The sequence below is a fragment of the Calliphora vicina genome, chromosome 5 (assembly GCF_958450345.1).
Source record: "Calliphora vicina chromosome 5, idCalVici1.1, whole genome shotgun sequence".
Classification (NCBI taxonomy): domain Eukaryota; kingdom Metazoa; phylum Arthropoda; class Insecta; order Diptera; family Calliphoridae; genus Calliphora; species Calliphora vicina.
In genome coordinates, this window is record NC_088784.1 from 4,371,750 (window position 1) to 4,392,463 (window position 20,714).

The following is a 20,714-nucleotide window of genomic DNA, read 5'->3' on the forward strand; positions in this document are numbered from 1 at the left end:
TTGCTAGCTAGCTGGCTGACTGTTCTAGGCAGCACCTCTCAATTGCTGGATTATGAAAAGAGTGGAGTGGGACTTGCTACGTGTGTGCTTGTACTTAAATATTAAATTTCTGTTGTACGAGTAAGTACTAACTAGAGTTGGGTGTGTGTATCTTCGGTTGATTTTTGCATTTTGATAAGTATTTATTGTTGGAGAGTAACCAACGCTTGCTTGTGCATGCTCACTTAATGTCATGAAGATGGAATTTGTTTTTGTTGAACATAAAAACTTCCTTATTACGTTCCAGCTCCGGCTGCTGGATGCTGGCTTGTTGGTTTTCCACTTGCTGCCAAGCCAATGGTACGTGCAACCATATATTGCAAACTTTGCATGCATAAAAACCAACTCGAGTCCATTTTCACCCATTAAGCATTTAAGTGTTGTTCTTATTTATTTTTTATTTTTTTTTCCTGAGAATATTTGTTTTTTATTCATTTGCAGAGTAAGTTTTTTTTTCAGATATTACTGCTTGCTGTTGGTATGTTGGTGCTGTAGCAAGCAGTTTTAACCATTTTGTTGTTTATTATTATTATTATTGTTTGGGGGAATGTTGCATTTACATTTTCATATACATATGTATATAGTATATTATAATCCACCCACTCTCATTTTTAATTTACCTTCTGGTGCTAAAGGGTCTTTTTTCCTCTTCTAATATTACATTTTCCTACTACACTGTAAGAAAAAAACCAATACTTTTTTTCTATAGCTGCAAATAATTAAAATTTTAGTTAAACTTGTTTAAACTCTACTAAACTTGTGAAAACTTTAATATTTTTGTATATTTTTCTTAATTAATTTTCTGTTTAGTTTCTTTTTTTTGGTTTTATTTTCTGCATGTCTTGTTAATGACGTTGCTGCCTGCATACACATTAACAAGGTGAAATGTTGACTCGGTCATTTGAACTATGCCATTTACGATAACCATCTTTTACTTGCACAGTCATCTACACTTACAGCTACATCTTCTCTTACCTAGGTCCCATTCTCCTCCTACCTCCTGCATTTTTCATCAGCCCCTTCTGTATAGTAATGTATTACATTTTGTTTTCGTATACAGTTTTTTTGTTTTTCTTAAATACAATACGGCGAACATAATGTACAGTATTGGCATGTGTTATGGGAAAGATACTTAAAGTTGGAAAATATTTTGAACTAATGAAGGCTTCTTAATTAAGTCAGGTTCTTCCGTCTAGGACATAGCTTGATCACTTTAGGATTTTATAATGACCCAGAATATATACACTTTTGTGGGTCTACAACCAATATTTCGATGTGTTATAAACGGAATGAAAAAATCAATATATTGTCCATTGAAACTTAAATAATATCTTTAAAATTGTAAGAGATAACTTGGAAAAATAAACAAGATTTGCTATTTTCTTTAAAGCAAAGTAAAATTTCATTGAATTATTTGTACAAGATACGATCTCTACATAATATTGCAAACTAGAGGTGGTCTACTTTGACACCCTGTATTTAACCTTGTTTTCTAACAGGGTGGTCACAAATTATATTTTCTGAAATTAATCGGACCAGTTTTAATTTAAAAGATACAGATTAATTACAACCATTTTAGCGATAGACTCCACTGTGCGTTGTCAGCAATCTTCAGTTATCGAATATACATATCTTGTAAAAATCATCTGTTTTTTTCACGATCGTTAGTAAATACAATTTGAAATTGATTATCGATTTTCACAGCCATAAAATGTTTTGAAGTATTTGGAGTATTTCATGGACATAACGTTCTTTTTGCCAAGAAATTTCAACAAATTTGAAAGCAACTCTTGAAATATCATAACGATTTTGCAAAATTAATCATTTTTGAAATTTTAAGTTTTTTAAATAAAATTTTCCAACTTTAATCTCTTTGAGATACAAAATATTATTAAAAGCAAAATTTTATAAAACGAAACGTTTAAATTTTGCTTGTAAATCAGCTATTTATTGAATTTATTTTTTTAGGATTTTCAATAGAATAGTTATCGATAACTTCGATATTCTTTGAACAAGTTTTCGGTAACTTTGATTTTCTTTGGAAAAGTTATCGATAACTTTGATATTCTATAGAAAAGTTATCGATAACTTAGATATTCTATAGAAAAGTTATCTAGAACTTTGATTTTCTATAGAAATGCTATCGATAACTTTGATTATCTATAGAAATGATATTGATAACTTTGATTTTCTTTTTAAAAGTTATCGATAACTTTGATTTTCTTTGGAAAAGTTATCGATAACTTTGATTTTCTATAAAAAAGTTATCGATAACTTTGATTTTCTATAGAAAAGTTATCGATAACTTTGATTTTCTATAGAAAAGTTATCGATAACTTTGATTTTCTATAGAAAAGTAATCGATAACTTTGATTTTCTATAGAAAAGTTATCGATAACTTTGATTTTCTATAGAAAAGTTATCGATAACTTTGATTTTCTATAGAAAAGTTATCGATAACTTTGATTTTCTATAGAAAAGTTATCGATAACTTTGATTTTCTATAGAAAAGTTATCGATAACTTTGATTTTCTATAGAAAAGTTATCGATAACTTTGATTTTCTATAGAAAAGTTACCGATAACTTTGATTTTCTATAGAAAAGTTATCGATAACTTTGATTTTCTATAGAAAAGTTATCGATAACTTTGATTTTCTATAGAAAAGTTATCGATAACTTTGATTTTCTATAGAAAAGTTATCGATAACTTTGATTTTCTATAGAAAAGTTATCGATAACTTTGATTTTCTATAGAAAAGTTATCGATAACTTTGATTTTCTATAGAAAAGTTATCGATAACTTTGATTTTCTATAGAAAAGTTATCGATAACTTTGATTTTCTATAGAAAAGTTATCGATAACTTTGATTTTCTATAGAAAAGTTATCGATAACTTTGATTTTCTATAGAAAAGTTATCGATAACTTTGATTTTCTATAGAAAAGTTATCGATAACTTTGATTTTCTATAGAAAAGTTATCGATAACTTTGATTTTCTATAGAAAAGTTATCGATAACTTTGATTTTCTATAGAAAAGTTATCGATAACTTTGATTTTCTATAGAAAAGTTATCGATAACTTTGATTTTCTATAGAAAAGTTATCGATAACTTTGATTTTCTATAGAAAAGTTATCGATAATTTTGTTTTTTATAGAAAAGTTTCGATAACTTATTTGTTTATAGAATAGTTTTTGATAACTTTGTTTTTTTATAGAAAAATTTTCGATTTTCTATAGAAAATTTATTGATTACTTAGATTTTCTATAAAAAAAATGTTTGGTTATTTTAATTTTCTATATAAAACTTTTCGGTATTTTGGATTTTCTATAGAAAAGTTATAGATAAAAAGATAAATCATTTTTTTCTGGAAGAGATATCGATAACATGGATTTTCTTTAAAAAAAAAGATATCGATAGATTTAATTTTCTATAGAAAATTTATTGATTACTTCGTTTTTGATTACATTGATTTTCTAATAAAAGTTTTCGATATTTTGGATTCTCTATAGAAAAATAATCGAAATACATGACAAAATCTATAAAAATCATAGAGAAGATTAAAATTCTTTAGAAAAGTTATCGACCTCGGATCATGTAAATTATGCATTAGGATGTCATCTATAAGTACAAGTTATTTTGGAACCGTGGAAATTTGATGTCCATGATTAAATCAATCCTCCCCTTACCTATAAACTTCCCTAATACATTGAGTATATCATCTCTTTAAATGGGTATTTTCTTTAAATTGTTATTTTAAATCGCATTAAGACTGTATTTACATTGTAATCTACTGCATTATTTTAAAGCTCTTATTATAATTGTTGTTGTTGATGATGATGATGATGTTTTGTTGCTGTATATTTTTGTATATGTACTTGTTGTTGTTGTTGCTGTTTCAAAATGATGACGTTACTATGCTCTTGATGATGGTTTTTGCTACTGCTGCATGTGTATACATTAATAATTAAAAATATTCCTGCGTTGCATTATAATCCATTTTTTGTTTTGCTTATATTTTTTTCTTCTTTTTTTATTTTCCTACTCAACTCTACTGTATTCACGACTCTTGTTGTTGTTGTCGTTGTTGGTTATTTGTTAAATAGTCAACCATCATCGTCATCCTCCTCATCATGAACGACAGTAGCAGCAATATCAACAACATGAAACCACCTTCCTTGTTGCAACAGCAGCAACATCAACAACACAACGATTAATGCATAAACACACACAGGCAACATTAACACAATAATATAGTACCTCGTCAGAACATAGCAGAATGAATGAATGAATGACGATGATGAGGAAATTTCGTTGTAATGATGATGATGTTGATGATTTCTGCTTCAATACTGCCATCCATCAACCATCCATGTTGGTTGGTTTCGTATTTATTTTTTTTCCTGTTTCGTTATTCGTTCAGTTATATACCCTTCATCACACAGGGATCGCTAGGGGTGATATGTTTAACTTTTCACAGCTTTTACTGCAAAATATTCGTTATTTAAATTTAATGCAATTTAAATTATTTTTATTTGAAAATAATTAAAAAATAATAAACCATTTGAAAAATGTATAACAAGTTTTTAGTTTAGCAAAAAAAATATGAAATTTGTTAAGAAATATTTCAAAATATCAGATATTTTTTAAAATTATCTGTTTAAATATTTCTACTAAAAATATTATAAAATTTAATAGCTGCTTATTGTCACAAGATATTTATTTTTGTTTTAAATATATTTGTTTAAAAACTTTTAGGTTTTGAAACGGAATCTGTTTTAATTTAAATTTAGTTAAAACTGAAATTTATTTAATATTTTAAAATTAATTTCCCTTAGTTTAGTGTACTTTTATTATTCGCCTCAACCAGCACTGCATCATTTTTATTTGCTTGGTTTTTTTTTGCATTGTTTTTTTTTAAAAAATTTTTTTTTTGTTTTGCCACTAGAGCAAAATGTTAAAAAATGTAAATTATTTACAAGGATTTCAATGTAATTTTCTCTCTCTGCATACAGCTGGATGTTGGTGTAGTTTTAGCTGGCTTGCTAGCTATACATTCATAATAAACGAGTACATTACCCAGTAAACTTTAAGATTTTCTATAAAATTGAGAATGAATTCAATTCAAATACTTGCTACAATTTTAAATATTTGAGAAGGATTTGATAATTACTCGAATATGAAAAAGAATATTCGTTACGCTTCAGATTTGATTAAATTGAGAATGAATTTAATTCAAATACTTGCACCAATTTCAAATATTTGAGCAGGGGCCAATTATCGCGTTCGTGATCGAATGAGCTATCGTATCGAAAAATGATTTCGATATCGAAATTATGATAAAATGTACTAAATTTCTTGCTCGATATCGAATGCCATAATCTCAAATAAGAAAATTACGATAAATTTTACTCGATATCGAATGCGGTAATTTGGGCCCAGGATTTAATAACTATTTGAAAATGAAAAGATATGTTGATTCTCATCAGTTACGTTTGTCCGGTTTTCTGTAATGAAAAAATGCACGATCCTTTAAAAGTATCTTCTCCAAGCTTTCTTAAATGTACAATTATATGAGCGATTTCGGAAAATGATTGGTTCCTAGAGGATAAAACTGTTTTGTCAGATCAAAAGGGTTTTCAGTATTTTGATAAAGCTCTTTAAAACAAGTTAGAAAAAAGTGGTAATAAATCAGTATATTCTATTTGCATACTGATGTGCGAAGGAAACGTAAGCTTTCACAAAATGAAAATTGTGACCTGTTAGAAAACAAAGAAAAATAAAATTATTTTTTTAAATTTAATGAAAAACAAGTAAAAGAGCTATATTCGATTGTGCCGAATTAGAGTGTCCAAAAAACGGGCAAATTTAAAAAAAAACCGGTTTCCGGTTTAACCGAAAAAGTGTGTTTTTGAAAAAACCGGTTTTGATTTTTGTCTTTTAAGAAAAACGGTTAAAGCTGGGTTTCCGCATACACCTTAATCGGCGCCGATAACGTAAACTGAAACTGAAAAACGTTGGTGTTCGTCACCGCCTCGTTTTCGTTTCAGTTGGGTGCGTTGCGGCATAAAACAGAAACGAACTTATTTTTTAAGTTGTCATTTGGAAATTAAATAGAAGTTCATTATTTTTGACAAAATCTATTATTTTTTCCTCTTCCAATAAAGAAAATTTATTTTTTTTTATTAATTTTCATTTTCTTTAAATTTGAAATAAAAAAATAATTAAAATAATTTCGTTCCTACAGCAACGAAAACAACCTACTTGAAGTTGTTTTCTTATGTTACTGATCGGTGCCGTTTCGTTCCCAATTTTCGTTGCCGATTTCTGAAACGAATTTTTTTTCGGTGCAAATGTATGGAATTTCGTTTTCGGTGTCGATTACGGTGTATGCGGAAACGTAGCTTAACCGGTTTCGGTTTTTGTCTAAAAAAAACCCGGTTAACCGGTTTATATTAAATTTTTATTCAATATGAAAAAGGTCTACTTAAATTTATTTTAATTTTTGGACGTAAGAAATATGTATGTTAGGAATTGTGTACTAAATCTTTGGAAATTTAATATTTTTGATTCTTAAGGCTCTATGCAATTATTTTATATCTTTTACGAAATATTGTAAAATATTTTTTAAAAATGGTATCAAAGTTTTTCAAAAATATGTTTAAATGAGCTTTAGAAAATATATTTCATTAAAACCGGTTAAGCGTCTTAAAAAAACCGCTTTCTCAAAAAACCGAAAAGTTAAAGAAAACCGAAACCGGTCGAGTTTTTTGTTTCGGTTTTGGATACTCTATGCCGAATCTTACCAAATAATACTTTAAAATAAGAATTTTAAATATTTTGGGTAAAAAAATTAAAAAATTAAATTTTTTTTTTTAATTTTTCAATTTTTATTAAAATTTTTTTTTTAATTTTATAAAAAAATAAATTTATTTATTAGTAAAGAAAACTAAAGAGAACTTTTTAAAAATTTTTTTTTTTAATTTTAGTAAAAAAAAACTAGAGAAAATTTAAAAAAAAAAATTTTAAATTTATTAGTGAAAAATATATTATGAAAATAAAATATTTTTGGTGAAAAAAATTCGGGTTAAAACTATTTATCTTGATTTTGACCCATTGTAGGTCCGACTTACTATGGCGTTATAAAAGCCGTTGCAACGGTCTTTGAAATATATATCATTAGATATCTATATTGCCTATATCAATGACTTAGTAATCCAGAAATACATAGATCAAAAATAGGTAAAAATTCGAGGATGTGGTCCGATTGTCGCGATTTTAAATAGCTACCGAACCAGGTCTATAGCGTATATATTGATATTAATCAGGTATGTAAGATATTTTGGGGCTACGGAAAGTTGATTTCAACAAACATGGCTATATCGACTCCGCTATCTTTAACGATCCAAAACTTTGTGGGGTCGCAAATGAAAAATGTAGAAATTACAAAAGGAATGACAAACTTACATATATATGTATAGCATTGCCACTCATGGTGAAGGATATAAAAATGGGGCGAAAAAGAAATTTGGATAAAAAAAAAAATTGGTGAAAAAAATAATTTAGTGAACATTTTTTTTTTGAAATTTTTGGATTTTCTCGATTTTAAATAGCAATTAAAGTTGGACCATAGTATTTAAATAGATGTATCTATCATTTACTATAAAAAAATTATGTTGCATGCAACTGATTTGATTCCCCTTTGTAATTTTAACGAGTTTTACTCAGATTTCTGTTATTTTTTTATAATTGCATTCGGTCCCTGCTGTCTATAAGTGGCGTCCACTGCTTTGTAGGGTCACAAATTAATGTTATAGAAATTACAAACGAATTAAGGAAATACAATTGCAAACCTATTTGAGATATATAAAAAGATTCGATTTAAAACAGCTGGCCCTATGTTTACTGGGTTCTCACTTACTGCTACATGTACACACTTATATACCTATATTTATATACATCCATACATACATATGTACATAAGTATGTAAATAGATGTATGTATGTAAGTATTAATGTATATGTATGTGCAGTGTGTTTATTTAAACTTGTAGACTTAACTGTGGGGTAAAATATTTACTTCAAACCCTTAACGCCTTCATAGATTCACCTGCACCATGGACCCCCCAACAACCCCTTGCAATGGAGATGTGCGTGTGTGTATATTTCTAACCTATTGAAAATATTTACGGTTATGTACACATATACACCTAAATTTTAATTGCACTGTGTTAAGGAAGTTAAAAAAATAGGGTTAAAATGTGTTGTTCTGCGTTGAGTTGAGTTGAGATGTGTTGTGCAGCAGTAGTAAGTGTAACCGAAATTAGGTTAAAGATATAATAGGTTTTTGTGTAAGAAGATTTTAAGTGCTGCCAGACTATTGTTATAAGATTTTTTTTTTATTTACTTTAAGTCTTCTAAATATGTAATTGTAAAAAAAAAAATTAGAAGAAAATTAAGAAAGTGGCAGATTTTAAGTATTTATATGCAACTTGTAACCCTTATATATTTTACCCTTACAGTTTATTTGCACAATAGCTAAACCATACCATGAATGCAGAAGTTTATTTGCAACTATATATTAAATTTGCTATTCAGTATTCAGCATAACAAGTTCCCCTTGCCAAAACTAATGTATGCAAGGGGCAAAACAATTTATTGAAATCTTAAAAACAAAGACAAAAGTTTAGGAAATGAATATAGTAACCCTTCTAATGGCTTGAGCTAGATTCAAAACTATATTATAAATATCTTATGAAACTTTTGCCATCATGGGTGAAAAAAAGAACTGACATGGGACAAAATAGTGCATGAATTTTTATAATTTTTAACACAAAATGATCAACAATCAAGTTATGACCTAAAAATTGGGGATTTTTTCCAAAATTTTTAGCTTTTATTTTGAAACATTTCTACAATATAAATTTATTCAAATTATTGCCCATTGACCTTTTCCCATCTTTCTGGCAACATATGCATACCGAGCCAAAAGAACTGTTCATCCTTTGAGGTCAAAAACGAATCAAGCCAATATTGGATACTCTGTTCCAAAGTGAAGCGTATCCCAGAGAGAGCGTTCTGTTTCCATCTAAAGAAATCTAAAGTCAGACGGGGTAAGTTCTGGACTATAAAGCGGGTGAGGAAAACTTCTAAATACTTTTTAATAGGTATTGCATAATGTAACCGAGCGCTGTCATAATGGAATATTACTTTTTCATGTCTGGCCGTTTTTGGCAAATGCTCGCTTCAAACGTTCCATGTGATGGTCTGGCCAGATTTCAGCAACTCATAATATATAGGCCATGGATTAGAGTGTTCAAAAAACCGGCAAATTTAAAAAACTGGTTTCCGGTTTAACCGGAAAAGTGTGTTTTTGAAAAAACCGGTTTTGATTTTTGTCTTTTAAAAAACCATTTAACCGGTTTCGGTTTTTGTCTTTAAAAAACCGGTTAATATTTAAAATTTTTTGATTCTTAAGGCTCTATCTTTATGCAATTATTTTACATCTTTTACGAAATATTGTAAAATGCTACAATTTTCTATAAAAAAAAAAACAATATTTTTAAAAATCGTATCAAAATTTTTGAAAAATATGATTAAATGAGCTTTAGAAAATATATTTCAATAAAACCTATTAACCGTCTTACAAAAACCGGTTTCTCAAAAAAACGAAACCGGTAGAGTTTACAAAGATGAAAAAACCGGTTGACCGGTTTTGGATAATCTACCATGGATATTTGGATTGGTGTTGTATTCGGCTGGTTGGACGGCGCGATTTCTTTCGCTTCGGGTTATCGTAATACATCCATTTTTCATCGCAAGTAATAATTCGTTGTAAAAATGATTTTCTTTTATAACGTTTAAGATAAATTTCGGACATGAAAAATCGTTTTTCAAAGTCTCTCGGCTTCAATTCGTATGGTACCCAATTTCTCCGCTTTTGTACACAGAAAAAACTGGAGCTCTAAAATTGCCAACAATTTTATTTGTATTAAATAAAAAAATTATTGATTAAAAATTTTGTAAAGTTGTTAAAATAATTAGTCAAAAGTTGACTTAGGGAAAATAGCAACCGATAAATTCATTTAATAAAATAATTAATCAATTTGAATAAAAAAATTATTCAATTTGATTAATCAACGTTAAATTATATATGAATCCTGCTGCTCAAAAACGTTTTGAAATTGCTGCTTGAGTAGCTGCCAATAATTTTTCAAGCTCTTGTTGAGTTTGGCAACAATCTTGATCTTCAAACTTTTTTGGCTGACCTGGGCGATCTTTGTCTTCCGTGACAAAAGCACGTTGAAACCGATGGAATAAATTCGGCACTTTTTTCAATTAAAAGAATTAATGCAAATCTTTCCGCATATGAAGCATTGTTGGCACATAATTTCACCAATAAATAAAAAATAAAAATTAAATTTTAAAAAAAAAATTTTTTTTTTCAAAATTTTTTAGTGAAAAAAATTTATGAATTTTTTAGTGAAAAAAATTTATGAATTTTTTTTTTCAAAAATTTTTAGTGAAAAAAATTTATGAAACTTTTTTTTTTAAATTTTTTTTTAATTTATTAGTGAAAAAAATTGGTTATAAAATATTTTCCCGAGTTTGACCAATTGTAGGTCCAACTTACTAGACGTCTTTGCAAAGGAATTTCTCTAATTAATTTGTCTAATGTCTATATTAATGACTTAGGTTGTCCTGGTTTTTCCTTATATCTCAGCCATTTGTGGGTCAATTTTCTCGAACCAGGTCTATAGCAGATATATTGATGTATGAATCATGTAAGTAAGTTATTTGGGGGCTACGAAAAGATGATTTCTACATACAGGTAGCAGTGGTTGCCGTCCCTTGCCCGTCAACTCATTTGTGCCGACCACTGGTTTAAATTCGCAGAATATTTGTTTTGATCAGACTTTATAGAAGCTTAAAACTTGTTTAAATTCGCAGAATATTTGTTTTGATCAGACTTTATAGAAGCTTAAAAAATAATTATACTCCCCTATTGTGAAAAACATGTGAAATTTATGTTCCCATGAAATATCCATTTTCCTCGAAGGGAAAATTGATATCGTGATATTCCCCTGAACTTTTCATTCACAATAGTTGATTTTGTTCGTAACAGCTGTTTATTGTTTACAAAATTCCATCTAAAAATTTCACAACAAGGGGCATTTTTTCACGTGAACAAAGTTGATGAACGAAAAATGGGAAAAGGCAGCAAATTCCATGTGACATATTGACTCGCGATAGGGGTGACTATTTCACATGAAATATTTCACTTTTTTCGTTCATCAACTTTGTTCACGTGAAAACATTCCCCTTGTTGTGAAATTTTTAGATGGAATTTTGTAAACAATAAACAGCTGTTACGAACAAAATCAACTATTGTGAATGAAAAATTAAGGGGAATATCACGATAGCAATTCTCCCTTCCAGGAAAATGGATATTTCATGGCAACAAAATTTCACATGTTATTGACGATAAGGGTGAAAATAGAGCCTAAATAAACCACTGTATTTTAAAATTATTTTTATAATTGTAAAAATTGAATGTGTAGTAAATAAATTGTTACTTTTTTAATGCAAATCTCATACACATACATCAGCTATAGAACCAACACTACACCCCACGGATTACATTAGTTATTAAGGTAATTTTTAGAAAAAAAAATAAAAATAAATAAAAAATATAGTAAATGAAACTTGAAAATTTTTATTCAACATAAATCCTTTTAATATGCCCCATTAAATGAGGATACATACACGTACTTACGTAGTACCAATAAAAAATAATAACAAATCTACCAAATCCTTGCTGTATTTAGTTGCTAATGGAATACTATTGCTGCTACTTACTTGGTTGGGGGTTTTTTGCTCACATTTTGGTACTCGTATCTTCTTGAGGACTTGTTCTAGTATAATTGTTACTCTTCAACTGACTCAAGTAATGTTGTAGCTAGCTAAGTTGTAGTAAATATTTATGTAGGTTTTTTTATTATTATTATGTTCATATTTCCATTGAGACAAAAAACAATGCGTAACCCTCATGCAAATTACTGTAGAATATTGTGTTTGTTGCCCGTAGTAGTGTACTTGGACGAGCATCATCCATCTTCCAGCCAGCCAGCCATTCATTCATCATTAATCAGAGAAAGGAGAAAGCAAAACTACACTCATACTTGTACTTGTGCAAATACTTGTGTGTCATGCAACATGAATACATTCATTTTATTATTTAAATATTTATTTACGATTGTTGGAGTGTGTGCATGGGTTTGTACACTGGAGTGCACGCATCTCCTTTCAGCCAGGGAATAGATTCATTTATATTCATCATCGTCATCATCATCCTCCTGGCAGCCAGCTTCTTTTCTACGTTGTTCTTGCTCATGGTTGCTGGTAGAATCACACCATTATTTTACCATGATGCAATTCCACTTTTTTGTTGTTGTTGTTCTTCTTGTTGCCTCTGCAGCATCTGTTGAAGAGTTTGCAAATGTTGAATACAAATGCTTGTGTTTTAGTTATACGAGGATTTTTTTGTTTTTTTTTTTGTTTTATTATTTTTGCTCATTCGTAGCTGTTGTATTTTCTTATTCATTTGTTTGCATTTTACGCGTATTCATTTGCAATTAGACCAACAACACAAATATTGTTAACATGTTTTGTTGTTGGCTAAATTTATTTACTACACTATTCAACGAAAATTTAAAAAATTTTATTTTAAAGGAGTTTTGACTCTCTCCTATACAAAATTGACAGTGAGTGGCACTACAATGGTGACTTTTTTTAAAAACTATTTTTCCGTTATTTCAGTTTTCAAAAACATGACATATTTCTAAGATAAATTCAAATTTACTATATTTGTACCCTTCACAAGTAATTTCTACATTTTTCATTCGATGTAATCGCTGTTTTTTGTTTATATCTCAGCCATTTGTGGGCCGATTTTCTCGATTTTAAATAGCAATCTATGTTGGACTATAGTAGATATATTGATCTATCAATCACATATGTTAGTTATTAGGTGGCTTCGGAAAGTTGATTTTAACTTACAGATGGACATGAGGACAGTCCGTGGCTTTTTATACGAAACACAGGTTTTTAGATAAAAACTCATTTTATTTTTCAACATAGTCTCCTTTGAGCTCTATACTCTTTGTCCAACGTTTCTTCAATTTTTTTTATCTCTTCCAAAAAATAGGATTTGTCGAGGTCTTCAAAGTAGGTATTTGTTTGTCATCCTTGGTGTCAAATCTCTTTTCTCCGAGACATTTCTTCAGGTTTGGAAACAAGAAAAATAGTCACTCGGGGCTAAATCCGGAGAATACGGAGGATGAGGAAACAATTGGTAGCCTAATTCATGAAGTTTTGCCATTCAACTGCACATGAGTGCAATCTAGGTGAAAAATAACTTTTTTCTAGCACAAATGCGGTCGATTTTTTTTCAAATCGTCATTAAATCTACTCAATATTCGCCACTGATTGTTTTACTCTTGTAAAAGTAAACACGGTTGTCATAACTTTATTTTCTAACAAACCCACCTTGGCCTTCTTTGGTGCCGATTCACCCCAATAAACCCACTGTTTTTGACTGCTGTTTGGTCGGTAGTGTGTTGTTTTGTCGATTTAACGACACCAAACTCTCCTGCAAAGTTGTCACACGATTGCGTTTGTGGTTGATTGTGAGCAAACGCTGTACCCATCTTGCGGAATGCTTTCTCATTCACAAGTTATCGTTCAAAATTGAAACAACTGAGCCATGTCAAATGCCTATGGCTTTCACAATCTCGGATCGGTCAAAACCAGTCGTTACTTATTTCAATTTTATCGGGAGAAGAAACCTCAACTGGGCGTCCCGAACGTTCTGTATCTTCCATGCTTGTACGTCCATAACGAAATTCAGTAAACTAATTTTTTACCATTGAAATTGATGGTGCAGAGTTCCCATTTTATTTATTAAGCCTTAGTTTGAGTGATGGTTTTTTTCTGCTGTGCTGCCAAATAATCACCCCTATCATCAATAACATGTGAAATTTTGTTCCCATGAAATATCCATTTCACTCGAAGGGAAAATTCCATGAACTTTTCATTCACAATAGTTAATTTTGTTCGTAACAGCTGCTTATTGTTTACAAAATTCCATCTAAAAATTTCACAACATGGGGAATTTTTCACTTAAACAAAACTGATGAACGAGAAATGGGAAAAGGAAACACATTTCATGTGAAATATTGATTTGCGATAAGGGTAAATAATGAAACTAGCCGAGACAGAAATGGAATAATGTTCTCTTTTCCGATGAATCCAAATATGAAATTTTTAAGACGGACTAAGGGGAAAATACTGGACCCCAAGTACAAAAATAATACAGTCAAGTTTGGCGGTGGCAATATTATAGTATGGGGCTGTTTTTCAAAGTATTCAATTCATATGATAAAAGATACTATGACTGGAATAGGATATAGATCCATTTTAAACAATGTTATGTATCCATACGCTGAGGAAAATATGCTTCTAATTTAGATATTCCAGCACCATAAAGACCCCAAACACACCTTTAGGGTTATAACCGTGTGTGGTTAGAATCCAATGAGGACCATGTTTTGAAGTGGCCTGTCCGAACGACAGATCTGAAGCCCATAGGAAACCTATGAAAAAGTATAGATCGTAAAATACCTCGAAGGAAGATTTTTCAGATGCTGTTATAAGGGAATGGCGAAATAAATAAGAGGAGCTGATTGAATCTTTAATTGGTTCAGTGATATCCAACAAAATACCGAGTCACTAAAAGGGTTAGTCTAAAAGGGTTAGATCCTTTTAGAAACCTACGTTTCTCTAAGTTTTTAATTTGTTTTCTACTTTCTGAAATTAATGATGTTCCTATTTTTCTTGTTAATATAAGTAAATAAAAGTACAATTAATAAAAAAACCTATACACCCCTATCGCGAATCAACATTTCACATGAAATATTTTCCCTTTTCCTTTTTTCGTTCATCAACTTTGTTCACCTGAAAAAAATTCCCCTTGTTGTGAAATTTTTAGATGGAATTTTGTAAACAATAAACAGCTGTTACCAACAAAATCAACTATTGTGAATGTAAAGTTCATCATGATATTCCCGATAGCAATTTTCCCTTCGAGGGAAATGGATATTTCATGGGAACAAAATTTCACATGTTATTGCCGATAGGGGTGATAATTTCTAAAAGTTTCCATTGTATTGTTAACCACTGTAAATATTATATTCCTAATCTCTATCTCCCTCTGCTCTTTTACTTTCAGTACACACAAGCTTAACATCTGTATCGTCATCGTCTTCCACATTCTTCAATACACCTGCCACCCTACTCTTTACCACATATCATGACATACAGGTGGCCAATATAACCAAACCCACCGGTGGACCACAAATAGATGTTCTTGTCAAAGATCTCACCGAAACGATGGCCATTGATTTTTACTATGCTAAAAATTTAGTATGCTGGACCGACTGTGGTCGCGAAATAATCGAGTGTGTTAATGTAAATACAACGGGACCGATACTGAAGGCGCCCAAACAAACTGTGATATCAACTGGTTTAGATAAACCTGAAGGTTTGGCCATTGATTGGTATACTGATAAAATCTATTGGACGGATGGCGAGAAGAATCGCATTGAGGTGGCCACGCTCAATGGTAAATATCAAAAAGTATTATTTTGGACAGATCTGGATCAGCCGCGAGCCATAGCTCTAGTACCTGCAAAGAAATTTCTAATATGGACGGACTGGGGTGAATATCCGAAAATTGAAAGGGCCAGCATGGATGGTGACCCAATGACACGTATGACTTTGGTTAAGGACAACATATTCTGGCCAAATGGTTTGACGGTGGATTTGAAAAATGATTTAATCTATTGGGCCGATGGTCATTTGAGATTCATTGATGTTATGAAACTAGATGGCAGTAATCGTAGGAATATTGTCAATAACCTGAAGTATCCCTATAGTTTGACCTATTTTGATAGCCGCCTGTACTGGACAGATTGGGCTCAGGGTTCTTTAAATGTTTACGATTTAAAATCAAAGGAAATGAAAGAGTTAATTGATACTCCCGAAGCTCCCAACTCCGTACGCACTTGGGACCCTTCTCTACAACCCTATGAGGATAATCCTTGTGCCCATAACAATGGCAACTGTAGTCATCTTTGCTTACTTAGCACCAATGCTCAGGGGTTTAGTTGTGTTTGTCCTACGGGAGTCAAACTAATATCGGAAAATACCTGTGCCAATGGTTCTCAAGAAATGCTGTTCATTGTGCAAAGAGGTCAAATCAGCAAAATATCTTTGGATTCTCCAGATTTTACAATATTCCCCTTGCCCCTGGGAAAAGTTAAATATGCCATAGCTATCGACTACGATCCAGTGGACGAGTATATCTACTGGTCGGATGTGGAAGCCTACTCCATTAAACGAGCTCATCCTGATGGTACCGGGGTTTCGGATTTTGTTACCTCCGAGGTGAGACATGCCGACGGTTTGGCTGTAGACTGGTTGGCAAGAAATCTTTATTGGACCGACACGGTTACAGATCGTATAGAAGTATGCCGACTCGATGGTTCGGCTCGTAAGGTTTTGGTTTACGAACATTTAGAAGAACCTAGAGCTATAGCTCTTGCACCCACATTGGGTTGGATGTTTTGGAGTGATTGGAACGAAAAGAAACCCAAGGTGGAACGAGCCTCTTTAGATGGTTCCGAGAGGGTGGTTTTAGTATCAGAAGACTTGGCTTGGCCCAATGGCATAGCCCTGGATATAGAAGCTAAAACCATTTACTGGTGTGATGGCAAAACCGACAAAATAGAAGTGGCCAATATGGATGGCTCTGATAGACGTGTAGTTATAAGTGACAATCTTAAACATCTGTTTGGCTTAAGTCTGTTAGATGACTATTTGTACTGGACCGATTGGCAAAGGAGATCTATAGATCGGGCACACAAAATTACAGGCAATAATCGTATAGTGGTAGTCGACCAATATCCCGATTTAATGGGCTTGAAAGTAACCCGTCTAAGGGAGGTGAAAGGCAGTAATGCTTGTGCTGTACGCAATGGTGGCTGCTCTCATTTGTGCTTAAATCGTCCTAGCGATTATGTATGCCGCTGTTCCATAGAATATGAACTGGCCAATGATAAGAAAACGTGCGTAATACCCGAAGCTTATTTGCTGTTCTCCAAACAAGAGTATATAGGGCGAATATCCATAGAGAATAATGAGGGCAATCATAATGATGAGAAAATACCCTTTAAAGATGTACGCTATGCCCACTCGCTAGATGTAGATGTAGCAGATAAGCGTATATATTGGACGGATCAAAAATCCAAATGTATTTACAGAGCTTCTCTCAATGGTTCCTATGTACAGCGCATAGTTGATGCTGGTATCATTAGGCCTGAGGGTATTGCAGTAGATTGGCTGGGACATAATATTTACTGGACCGATTCGGAAGCCAGACGTATTGAAGTTGCCCGTTTGGATGGCAGCAGCCGTAGGGTTTTACTATGGAAAGGTGTGGAAGAACCCAGGTCTTTGGTATTAGAACCACGCAAAGGTTATATGTATTGGACTGAGTCTCCTTCGGATTCGATAAGAAGAGCTGCCATGGATGGTTCTGAATTGCAAACCATAATTTCAAGTGCAAATCATGCAACAGGCTTAACATTGGATCCGGAAACTAGACGCCTGTACTGGGCCACTCAGTCACGTCCTACTAAAATCGAATCAGCTGATTGGGATGGCAAAAAACGACAGGTTTTGGTGAGCACTGATGTTGACGAACCCTATGCTGTATCGCTGTATCAAGACTATGTATATTGGAGTGACTGGAATACGGGAGATATTGAGAGGGTACACAAAATAACAGGACAAAATCGCAGTTTAGTGCACAGCGGCATGACCTATATCAGTTCCTTGGTAGTATTCTACAGTCAACGGCAAGTTGGCACCAATCCCTGTAAAGTTAACAATGGTGGCTGTTCTCATTTGTGTTTGGCTTTGCCGAATAGACGCGGCATGACCTGTGCTTGTCCCACCCACTATACTCTGGCCAAAGATAATGTTTCATGTATACCACCCAAGAATTACATTATCTTCAGTCAACGCAACAGTTTCGGTCGCTTAATGCCAAATACCACGGATTGCCCCAATGTGCCACTGCCAGTAACAGGAAAAAACATCAGAGCTGTGGAATACGATCCCATTACTCATTTTGTTTATTGGGTAAGGATGAGAAATTATTGAAAATGTGATTTTGTATTAAAAATGTTGCTGTTAATTTCAGGTTGAAGGTCGTAGTCATAGTATTAAAAGAGCCTTAGTAAATGGCACCCGTGCCTCTGTACTAGTGGGTTCTGGTTCACAACCTTTTGATATTGCCATTGATGTTATCGGACGTCTACTATTTTGGACCTGTTCTCATTCGAACAGTATTAATGTTACCAGGTTTGTGGTGGTGAACTGAACTTAAAAAAAACTTTACTAATTAACGTATTTAATTTAGCTTTGCTGGAGATTCAATTGGTGTCATAGATACAGGAGATTCAGAAAAGCCTCGCAATATCGCGGTACATTCCATGAAACGTTTACTGTTTTGGACGGATGTTGGCAGTAAACAGGCCATAATACGTTCGCGAGTAGATGGTGCTGAACGTGTGGTATTAGCTTTTAAGCTGGAAGGTGTTACCGCCTTGGCAGTGGACCAACAAATTGATATGATTTATTATGCCCATGGCAAACGTATTGATACTATGGACATAAACGGAAAAAATAAGTAAGTGGCAATAAGAAATATAGAATTAAATTCACCTTACATCATCCAATAAATTACCTTGGGTCTTAAGATTTTGGTAAATTTTGTCACACTTCCATTTTTGAGTTTTTGAAAAACTCGCGATTTTATTCCGATTTTTAAAAACGTGACAAAATTCGTGAGTTTTTTCAAAATTATAAAAAGTTTCCAAGTAAGAGAGCTATATTCGGCTGTGCCGAATCTTATATACCCTTCACCAAATTATACTTTAAAATACAAATTTTAAATATTTTTTGGTAAACAAAATTTAAAAAAAAAAATTTTTAAAAAATTTAATTTTTAACGAAAATATTTTTATGGCAATAAATATTTAAAAAAAAAAATTAAATTTTTTTTGAAAAAAATTTTATAAACATTTTTTTAAATTTATTTTTAAAAATAATTTTATAAGAAAAAATTTTTTTTATGAAAAAAAATTTCGGGGTAAAAAATATTTTTCCCGATTTTGAACTTTGGCCTTATATACGCCATTGCAAAGGTATTTAAAATATCTATTATTGGACCTCCATATTGTCTATATTAATGACTTAGTAATCCAGATTACAGGCCTGTCACACAATTCCATTCCGATCGAAATTGGAATTAATTCCGCATGTTACGTAAAACGAAATTTTCTTTCGGAATGAAACCACTTTCAGTTTTCAAAGTGGAATTAATATTTCTTTGTAATTATTTGTTTTTCTAAAAATTTTAATCAATTTCTGTACCAAAAACTTCACTTTTGTTTTAATATTAAACATTTAATCAAATCAGAAATACAGAAGTATTAAATTTTTTTTGAATTAATAAGTTACACGGAATCTGAAGAACCTAAAACGAAATCGATCGGAATAAAAACTACCTAATTGAAACCTAATTGATAGATCAAAAATATGTAGGTCAAAAATCGAGGTTTTCTTGTCTTTTCCTTATACATATCTCAGCCATTTGTGGGCCGATTGTCTCGTTTTTGAATAGAAACCTAGTCGTATGTATGAATCAAGTATGTAAGTTATTGGAGCCATGTATGCATTTCGATTTTTTTTAGAAAAGAACATTCCCTAGTTTTTTCAAAATTAGAAAAATTTAAAAAGCGTTCAATATGTGTCAAATTTTAACAAAGTCTGAAGTTACACGGTTAAAATGTGATATTTTTTTAATAAATTGTGGAATTAATTTTTTTCTTATTTCAGGAAAATTTTAGTCTCCACCCACATTTCCCAAGTTATATCCATAGCCGCCCTGCAGGGTTTCGTTTACTGGCTAGATGACAAAACCGGCGTTGAAAGAATCACCATTAATGGCGAGGGAAGACGCGCTGAAATGCAGCGTATGCCACAAATTACCGATATTGTTGCTGTATGGACACCCGAATCCAAATTGTTTAGAAATCACACTTGCCTGCATGCCCGCACCAAGTGCTCACATATTTGTATTGCCTCGGCCGAAGGCAGAAGTCGGGAGGTATGCTCTTGCCCCAAGAACTTAATGCTATTGGAAGATGAACAAAATTGTGGTGCTTTACCGGCTTGTGGCCCGGATCATTTCACTTGCGCTGCTCCGGTAGCGGGCAGTGGTGCCAATAGTGATATGAATAAAGATTGTATACCAGCCTCATGGCGTTGTGATGGTCAAAATGATTGTCCCGATAAATCCGATGAAGTGGGTTGTCCCTCATGCCGGCCGGATCAATTCAGTTGCCAGTCGGGTGAATGTATAGACAAGGCTTTGGTGTGTGATGGCACCACAAATTGTGCCAATGGCCATGATGAGGCTGATTGTTGCAAACGGCCGGGAGAGTTTCAATGTCCCATTAATAAGGTGAGTCATTTTTAAAACAAAT

At 32.0% G+C, this 20,714-nt stretch overlaps 1 protein-coding gene across 1 annotated transcript in view; it reads left to right on the forward strand.

Moving 5' to 3' along the window:
* arr (low-density lipoprotein receptor-related protein 6) overlaps positions 1-20,714 on the forward strand; it is a 124,666-nt gene that overhangs the window by 102,371 nt on the left and 1,581 nt on the right. The window contains exons 2-5 of the mRNA XM_065510847.1: positions 15,329-18,303; positions 18,365-18,525; positions 18,584-18,853; positions 20,065-20,692. Of these exons, the coding sequence (XP_065366919.1) occupies positions 15,329-18,303; positions 18,365-18,525; positions 18,584-18,853; positions 20,065-20,692 (4,034 nt within the window). The remainder of the gene's footprint in view (positions 1-15,328; positions 18,304-18,364; positions 18,526-18,583; positions 18,854-20,064; positions 20,693-20,714) is intronic.